General features: G+C 39.0%; 1 protein-coding gene across 1 annotated transcript in view; it reads right to left on the bottom strand.

Annotated features, from left to right (window-relative positions):
• The window catches only part of strap (serine/threonine kinase receptor associated protein), a 28,514-nt gene extending 19,268 nt beyond the window's left edge, over positions 1–9,246 (bottom strand). The window contains exons 1-9 of the mRNA XM_077544163.1: positions 9,090–9,246; positions 8,770–8,968; positions 8,440–8,575; positions 6,672–6,753; positions 5,897–5,969; positions 5,595–5,694; positions 5,063–5,200; positions 4,399–4,535; positions 1–139 (exon numbers count right to left, since the gene is read on the bottom strand). The exon at positions 1–139 is cut by the window's left edge and continues 11 nt beyond it. Of these exons, the coding sequence (XP_077400289.1) occupies positions 1–139; positions 4,399–4,535; positions 5,063–5,200; positions 5,595–5,694; positions 5,897–5,969; positions 6,672–6,753; positions 8,440–8,575; positions 8,770–8,968; positions 9,090–9,209 (1,124 nt within the window). The 5' untranslated portion in view covers positions 9,210–9,246. The remainder of the gene's footprint in view (positions 140–4,398; positions 4,536–5,062; positions 5,201–5,594; positions 5,695–5,896; positions 5,970–6,671; positions 6,754–8,439; positions 8,576–8,769; positions 8,969–9,089) is intronic.
• Positions 9,247–9,647: the final 401 nt, after the last annotated feature.

The following is a 9,647-nucleotide window of genomic DNA, read 5'->3' as shown; positions in this document are numbered from 1 at the left end:
CATTTCCAGAGGCCGTAGGTTTTCCCCACTGCTGTTTGCCACAGACGAAGTGTGCCATCCTCAGAACCGCTGGCATACAGCTCACCATCCGGACTGAAGCGGACACAGTGCACAGGACCAAAGTGACCTTTATAGGATTCTGCGGACAGGAGAAAAAATCATGGCGTTAGGCATAGTGGTGACGTGCTCAGTGTATGATGGACAGAAATGTTGAGACGATTTTGAAAACGCCTTCACTGGGACCAGTCAGCTTGTTTATAAAAGGATATTTGCCATTTCATACATATTTACAATCCTTTGTGCGTGGTTTTGGCCACAATGGGTCTCTCAATCAAACAAATAGAGACAATCTAGGGCTGCACGATATTGGAGAAACATGCAATATGCAATGTGGGTGTTGAATATCGGGATAGTGATATTATTGCAATATTTAACATGTATCTAAAGAAATTATATTTTCATTATCTAATTAAATAAGCTTTTAATGTGGAATATGAGCAGACTATGTGCAGTAATCTGATCTAAACATTGTAATTGAGGCTAAATTTATGAAGTGCAAACACTTAACAAGTGTTACCATAAACTAGTGCTGGGCAATATGGGGGGGGGGGGGGGAGAGAATATTACGATATGGGCCATTTTATATCACGATAACGATATACCACGATAGAGATATTTTCAGTTCTTGCATTAAAAAAAACTATACAAAGTTCTTTGCTTACATTTTCACACTTTTTTTTGTAAGTGACATTGAACAGAACGTCACAAATTAATCCAATGCAATATCAGATTATAAATGTAAAAAAAAAAAGGAGGCACAGTAGCCTACACATTTTTTAGAAGGCATAAAAAATAAAGTTCAGACATTTTCGGTAATAAATTAAATGCTACAAAAAAAAATTCAAAGTGCAAAGTTTCAACTTTCTCATGTCTATAGCTTTGTAGTGCAGCTACTGTAGAGTAGTAGATCATCAGTACCTAACATTCTTTGCATGTGGCAAATGCAATTGTATCAAAATAAACACTCACATTCCGTTTTACAGAATCTGTGGCTTTGTAGTGCAGCAGCCAGAGCAGTAAATTGTCTGTACACAAGATTACTACGCAGACATTGCAAAGGGGAAAAAATGAAAAGAAACACATTTTGTTTCCAGTTCCAGAAATATGTAGTCTAGTATTGTGCTCAAAAGTGCTAACATAACGGGCTGGGCTACAGGAGTAGGTAGGTAGAAATCACAAGTTAAAGGCCAGGAAGGTAAGTTGGTCAACTCTGTCAGGCGTAAATTAAATAATATATACAAAAAAATATAGAATAATTCTTGAAAAATAAGTGCTTAAGATGTAAGTCTTCCCCTTTTCAATGTTACAGTAACCATAAACAGGGATGTGATTTGACCAAAGTGAAATTATCTGAAAATTTAGCCGGGGGTCTGGGGGCCACCGGCACCCAGCTAGGTCCAGGTCCAATGCACTCACATGACAAAGAAATAGACAAAACAACAGCATAAATTTTCAATGCATATTGAACTATCCCATATAAAATGGCAGTTTTAGTCAACTCAAAATCAGTCACATTCAAAAACATTGGACTGCCTTTGATTTTAAAAAAAATGTCATCATATCTAACTAATGTGATTACTAAGTTAACACATAAATAATGTTGAAGAGTTCAAATTTCATGAACAAATAATTGTATCATGACCAAATGAAAAGTAACTCATATTAGAACATACCACAAATGTCTTTGTTATAGCAGAAGATGTTATCTGTCGGAGTCATGTGCATACACAATGAACTACCAAATCACTGGCCATGCAGAAATATGAAATTCATTCAAAGTTCTGAAATTTATATTTTCTGTCACATTCTAGATGAATTATAACATCACTTAATATCACAAATATTGTTTTCTATTTTTTACTCATTAAAACATTCAACATATTTACAGGAATATACAAGTGTTCATTCATGAGCACAATCCATTCACATGACACAAACACTACTTCCTCCGAGACTTCATTGCTTTGGAATGGGTCTTTCTAGCCTGCTTCTGTGCAGCTTTGATGGTTCTTCTTGGGGCAGCCTTGCTCATTTGGGTGTCCTGTTTCACAGCAAGTTCTGTTCGTTTTGCAGACAACATAGCTGCTTCTGCATCCTTCTCCTCCCTGTACCTTTTGGAGGATGTCCTCAGATTTAGGCACAGTTTGGACTGCACAGGATCCATCAGAATGTCTTTCCTGCCAAAATGGCTGACAGAGGTGGTCTTTCTTGCTCTTAGGGCATATTTCACAGTCTGGATAGAACTGTATGTGGCTATGTCCATTCTGCATGCTTTGGGGTTCAGGACATCACCCATGACACTGAAAGCCCCCTCTACTTGTGGCCCATGGAAGCAACTCATGAGAGCCTTCACCATCTTGGCCAAGGTTGGGTATCTTCCAACAGCAAAGACTTGAGCCCACCAACGATCCAGTGCAATTGCCTTCCTCTCTGAGTCCAAAGGTGTTGGCAACTCACTGTCCAACTGGTATTCTCTCACCTCGAGATCATAGTTCCCCAGCTCTGACTCATCAAGGACATTGGTGACCAAAAAAGTTGAGCTGTGTCCTCTGGCAAGTGGGTCAATGGCAGAGGGTGCTTTCAGAAGCTTGCTGTTCATGGGCAACTTTTTCTGAAGGTACAGTCCACATGCCAGATATGCTGCCTTGGCTTTGGCTTTGAACTTTAACACAACTGACGACTTGTTGGAAGAATCCATCAATTTGCTGGTGACACCACCATAGAAAATATCCTTTTTAACATTATTTCACCTGCTCTACACATCTATAACTAAATTCAAAATGATTAAAATATAAAATAAAGAATTAAAAATGTTAATGTTAACACCTTCCAGAGTCAGGGATGAGAACTTGCCCCAAATGAAGTAGTTCAAATATCACCCGGTCTCGTTTACGACCTAAATCCAGATTTTAAACAGTACAACGTACTATTTTTAGAATGTCATTGATCACACGCGCATTAGCGTCGTAAAACAGGTTTAAAGTAGGTTGCCATGTTTGTTGTCTTTCAGGGTTTTTTTGTGTCTTAAAAATAATGTTATAAGCCGATAAAGCCAAATAACCAATTATAATAAATTTTATTTAAAATGTTTCATGTGTTAAATGTGTGCGGATTGCTACGTACATTTGCTTCGCCAATTCCAGATCAGCCATTGACCAAAATAGGTGGCTTCTTTCATTAAACCTGGCAACCCATCAAGGCTCGCTAGTCGCTAGCTAAGCTACTTTAGCATCAGAGTCACATTTGTCGTCGATGAAAAACCGAGCGTCTAGAAAGAGCCTTATAAGGATCCTTTTTATAACAAGCGCGTTTATTGGTCAACACGGAGACTTCAGCCAATCGCAAGATCAGTTTCATTTCAGTTACGGAAACACTAAAATGGAATGCTGTAGAGACGAAATCGGATTTTTTACCACTTAAAAAATCGGAAATTTTAAATTTTTATTTTTGGAGATAAAAAAAGCGGAATTCTGCGAATTAGCGGAAAAATCACATCCCTGCATAAAAAAGCAACAACACTGCTTAACAAAATTATTCAAGGTTTTTTGCCAGGAAGAACAGCAGGTTCACTTTGGCTGGTTTTAAACAAGTACGTTGGCATGTAACTACATTGCCCGAGGTATGTTAAAAAGTCTCTCAGAGGGTGAGCTGCTTGCACGTATACAGACTGAGGTACTTTCTGGCAAGCTGCGGTAGTAGCTTTGTGGCGCATGGAAGTTTTCTCATAAGGTGTGACACTCGCAAAACTGTCATTAATGGTTATCGATTTGCTATTTTACAACTTGCCTTTGCGTTAGTAGTATCTGGACTCTGAAGTCAGCTGTGTAGATTGGTTGCATTTCCTCTTGACGTAGCCACTGTTCTTTAACATCACTTGCACAGTACTTGCGTCTGTGACAAGTCATCTCTCCTGAAGCCGAAGTAGTCCCATATTGAAAACGTACTATTCTTTTTAGGCACAAATAGTTCATTGTTTTCATCCTCGTTCATGTCTTCCTCAACCGCATCTGTTATTTATTTTTCCTCTGGCCACAGCTGCTGCCCAGTTGCTTTACAGGATGCCTGTGGTCTGCTCCAGCTAATAGGAGAGCAGTATCTAGGGAGGTGAGTGCCGATCAGTATTTTAGGTCGCATCTAATTGGTCGAACTTGGATAAATGCCAACGGGTGCAACAAAGCACACATTACTATAACAAAAGTTTTAATTTATCGCACGTCTTTGCGATGAGCATATTGTACGTGCCATCATTGCGATGACGGTATTTTTTCGATTTATCGTGCAGCCCTAAGACAATCCATCTAGAAGAAATTGCAACATTGCAACAGTAAAGGCTCTTACCCAGCTCTTCCTTGGTGCTGTAGTCAAATTTATAGAGCTTGAAATCCTCTCCACCAGCAACAAAAAAGTCCTTTTCTGGGTGGAGGGATGCCGAGTTGATGGTAGCTGGCGCATCCACAGACTTGATCAGGTCAAGGCTGAGTAATTTAATTGCAGCGCAGTTAATTTTACAATACAACACCATCAGATTGTATCTTTTGAGCGAGACAATTTAAGATTTCAATCAAATATTCTACATTTGTGTGAATTGTGAATTAAGGATGGCTATACTTTTTTTTTTAATTTAATATATAGCAGTTAGAAAACATAATCTTGAAAAGCAAATATTTGCTGTCCTGTGAAAAACACATCCCTTTTTGTCACGTTTTTTTTAATTTTTATTTTATGTTAATGAGTTGAAACAAAGTAGACATGTCCATTTTTTTGTATACATTTTTGGGATAAGTGAAAAACATCCATTTTTGTCTTTACATTTATGCGATAAAACAGAATGCAGACATCACAAAAACGCAACAACAATAAAATGGACATAAGTGTTTTTTGCAGGACAGCGACGAAATTAGCATTATTCCATTATTTTTTTGGACTATGGTTATGTGATAGAGCTCTGTGGATTTTTTAAGGGCGAGTTCCGATGTTTGTGGTGAGACTCACTGTGACATACCTGAGAGCGTTGTAGAAAGCGATCGTCTTTCCATATGTGATCACAAGAATTTCGCCGACAACCACATACTCCATGCTGCTCACCGACGTGTCAAATGTCAGCGTCTTTACCACCTCCATGGAGGTCCTGTCCCACAGTCTGGTAATGTTCAAAAACCAATGATATATTATTTATTGCCACTTACTGGCTGCATCTAATGACACTAGTGAATGACCCCATGCCAAGTAAATGCTATGTAATTTTTAAATATTTATATGATTTATGTCTTTGCTCCATGTTGTCGCTGCCTGTTGTCATTTGAGGTTTATGCGCCACAGTCTTCGGTGTAAATACAATATTAGATGTGTCACTTGAACCTTTTGTGTAAATCAAATCTAGCCTTAGATGCGTGGTCGGAAAGAAAAATTGCTTCCAGTGCTTATACATGATTATAAAACCAATGTATATTTTGTTTGCCATTGAATCCAGGAGTATTTAGCATTCTAATTCTAATGGCATTCTCTGCTCATCCAGGAGCAGCCATTTCACTGACCGTATGGTTTTATCTTCTGCTGCTGAGAGAATCTGTTTGTCGTCATTACACCACAGGGCCTTTTTGATAGGTGACGTATGACCGGCAATCTCCTGTGGTGCTGGAAACAGAAAACATGCACCTATGAATGAATGCACTTAGAGATAGACAATATGGAAACATTAGCCAATACATGCAGCAAACATAAGTCTCCAGCAGGGGACTACCCTCATCTGCAATGATTGAGAAGCATAAAAAGGAACAATATCTTACTATTCTGGATAATTCAATAAATCAATAATTCTTTAGTTCTCATTGCTCACCTGCATCTGTGCTACTGAGATCATAGATGCGTAGGAGCTTATCATTCCCCCCAGTCAAGAGACAGTTACTGTCCTAGGAAAAAAAAGATTAACATGGTTACATAAATATCTACTACAGGGTTTTTCCTGTGTACAAAATTCAATCGGTCAACGCCACCTTATTTGCTTGACACCTCCAGCCTGAGTTACTGATAATGAATGAATGCTTTAACATGATAATAGTCATATTCTTATTGGAACTATTATTCTTATTATTGAAACATGGAATTGTTATATGTTGCCTGTAAAAAATGAAAGTGAGTCAGTTGAATTTACAGAATACATGCACGTCATGACCCATGGTCAGGTTTTGGGATGTTCGATACCACTTTTTTCCCGACCGATGCTACAAATAGCAAATACCGATACCACTAGTATAAAAAAAAAAATCCCCACACCATAAATGACAGATGATTTTAAAGAAAAACATATATATATATATATATATATATATATCCCAATATATTATTTTTACTTAAAATTGCATGAAGTTAATGGCAACTCTGTATTCATATAATTTCTAATTTCTTGTCCCTAAACGTAAAACGGCCGCAGGACGGCGGACGATAATGGTATCGGTCACCGCTGCGAGTACCGATACCTTAAAATAAGACTGGTATTGGCACTGATACCTAGTATTGATAGTTACCCATCATAGTCAGAATTATACCACCTCTGCCTCAATTTGAGACAGGAAAAACCCTGTACTATATCTGATAAACTCTTCCACACTCACCTGAGTAAAGGTGACTGTCTTGACAATATGTTTGTGTGCCAATGAGAGGACTTCGTCACCACTGACTGCATCCCACACTTTTCTGGAAAGCATAATAAGTACATTAATAAAAATTTGTAATGCTAGAGAGTCCAGTGGGAGAATACCTAGACATCTTAAAAATGTTACTGCATCAAAACATAAAGGCAGCAAGTCTATTATGGGGGAAAAAATAAAATAAAACAAAAACCTGCAATCATTTTAAGATCTGTGGATGCCATTTTAATGTTGTGGATGACGGTGTATTTGTTGGCATAGCAGTGACTATCCAAAATAAATTCAGTCTGTTCTGGTTAGGTACCGTTAATGTTTTTTTGGGGTTCTCCGTTTCCGCAATTGATGGCTGGGATTCAGTATATGTCCAACCACCAATGTCCACCCTAGTGTTGTCACAATACCAAAATTTTGACTTCAATACTATACCTGCATAAAATACCTCGATACCGGTACTGAAATTGTACCTCGAAAAAACTCAACAAAAAGCAGCAAAATTAAAACTGACAAAATAACTTAGTTCAAAATATTGGGATGTATACATGTTAATTTATGTACATACTGTATATATTTATACTGTATGTGTTTTCACATTGCATGGTATATTCTTTAAGTACTGTATTTGACTGCATTTGATGTCAACCGTTTTAAATTTTGGCAATACAGTGGCACTCCAATGACTCATCAATGTAACGTTGAGTGTGAATGCATGTCTCTGCTCTTCTGTTCTCCATTCCGCTCCCAATTAGTCAAATGCGTAATTAAATACTACAAACTAGGAACAAAATAATTCACACTCCACTTATTTTTAAGGGAAGTGTCAAAAATGCGTCACAACCTGTGTCTGTTGCTCTGTCAGTTGTCTGAGCTTTTTCTATGCATAACTGCGATTTCATACTGTGTGTCTGTTCATTGAACGCACCTTGGGTCCACTGCAGGAATGATTGCTGCTTTTTCTTCTGCTTCTCCGCAAAAAACATTTGCTCTTGTTACAAAACGTTTCTAAAACTGAAAATTGAAAACCGCATGTGTTCTTCATTTGTTTATTGAAAACATGCGTAGGCAATGCCAATGCTGTCGCGGGGCTTCCACTCTGCTTGCGCGCTCCCGTGGAGCTTTAATTAGTGCATCATACTTCTCAACGAGGAGTGGACGCCAACGAGCCTACACTTAATAAGCTTAATTAGCACTTCATGCTTCTCAACGAGGAGTGCGTGTCCAGTGAGCGCTTCAGTGCATGAAGCCATTTTCCTGCGACCTCTTGCAGACACGCTGAAAGAGGCGTGTCTCGCTTACTTCAGGAGTTTTCCACATATCGGTAGACAGGCGGCCATGCGTGTATGTGTACCTGCCTTTAAAACAGAGTTGGCAGCCTGTCTCGTATAATTTTTTTTAAGTACCAGTACTCTAAAAAAAAATGATACCGAGCAGTTTTTGACGCCAAAACATCAAGGTACGGTACTGGTACCGGTATCCCAGGCAACACAAGTACACCCCTGTCGTCATGGTAACAAAAGTCACACAATCAGCATCACAATGGAATAGGCAGGATGAAAATTAATAGAAGCACTAGGGAGCCTGTGTAAGTGAACTCTAACAGCTATTACCATCCGCTCAAAACAAGTTACATTTCAGGAGATTTAGCTATTGGGCTTTGCCTTGCGCAGTATCCGTTGATGTACCACCACTTGATTTAGGACCACTTATTGTAAAAAAAACGCATTTGTCCACTCACGCTGAGAAGTCGGCCGCAGCAGTGGCCGCCTTGGTGGCGTCAATGTTCAGAGTGGCTCCCCAGACAGCACCTTTGTGACCCAGAAACGTTCCAATCCAGTCCCCTGTGTCTCCCTGCCGCAACATGGGCTTGCCATCTAAACAAAAGATACAGCCAAAGTAAAATATTTCATTGTAACAAAAATTGAATAGAAAATTGAGCATTGTGCTTTATGTGGAGTTAAACAATAAAATGACACAGGAAATGTACAGCAGGTAATGTGTAACAGTCCAGTCCAATTTACATAAAACCAAATTAACGAGACTACAGTATAAGGCATGCCAGTATCACCTTTGCAGGCGCTAATGAGGAAGTAGCCATAAGGAGTGATTCCACTGAAGGCCAAATCCACCACAGGCCGAGTGTGACCAGAACAGGTAAGCGGAGTCTGTCTCATCGCCATGGTCCTCCAGCCGAGCAGGTGATGATTCGCACTGAGAGGGGCAAGAACCGGGTAGCACTTTAGCTGTTCACCAGCTAGCTGGAGAAGCTAACGGGGGAAGGGCAACGCGCTCAAGTTTACTAGGCGTTATTCGTTGTATTAAAGTTGCCAGTTGGTTACTGTTTTATGAGTACAAACAGGAACACATTCACAGTGAATTTTACTTAACTTGACCGGCGGGTCTCCCTCCCAGCAAAGGAATGGCTATCGTGCTAATAGCTACAACATAGCAACTAACTAGCAACGTGCGATGCGTAGGTACTACTGTGGACTTGATATAACCCGGCATTCAACTTCCGCCCACCACAGTAGGGTTACACTTCCGGGGAAGCGTTTTTCCAAAATAAACTATTAGTTTATAAGGGTACTTCACATATTTTAAACCAGCGAGTGATACCCATACATGACACATACGACCTAGCCGCTTCAGGTAGTAGATTCTGTCCAAAGTTGTTCTTTTTACAAATTCACCAATTTTTAGATGTTTAATAGTGGATTTTTGGAATGCTGTGGCACAATTCAGTGATTTGTATGTGTATTTTATAGTAATACTAAAATATTTGAATTCTCTATTGCTGTTTTTTTTTAAATAGTATTTTTAACGGCATAAACGAAAAACTAACAGGATGTGTTTTATTTTGAGGCAGCGTCCTATCTTTGAGCTTGATGTGTTCTGTTCCCTGCTGGACACTATAATGCTCACACAACATATGACAATAAATTTGTA

This window comes from Vanacampus margaritifer, chromosome 15 (assembly GCF_051991255.1).
Source record: "Vanacampus margaritifer isolate UIUO_Vmar chromosome 15, RoL_Vmar_1.0, whole genome shotgun sequence".
Lineage (NCBI taxonomy): Eukaryota > Metazoa > Chordata > Actinopteri > Syngnathiformes > Syngnathidae > Vanacampus > Vanacampus margaritifer.
Note: the sequence above shows the minus strand (reverse complement) of the source record. Positions and strands in the feature narration are given on the sequence as shown.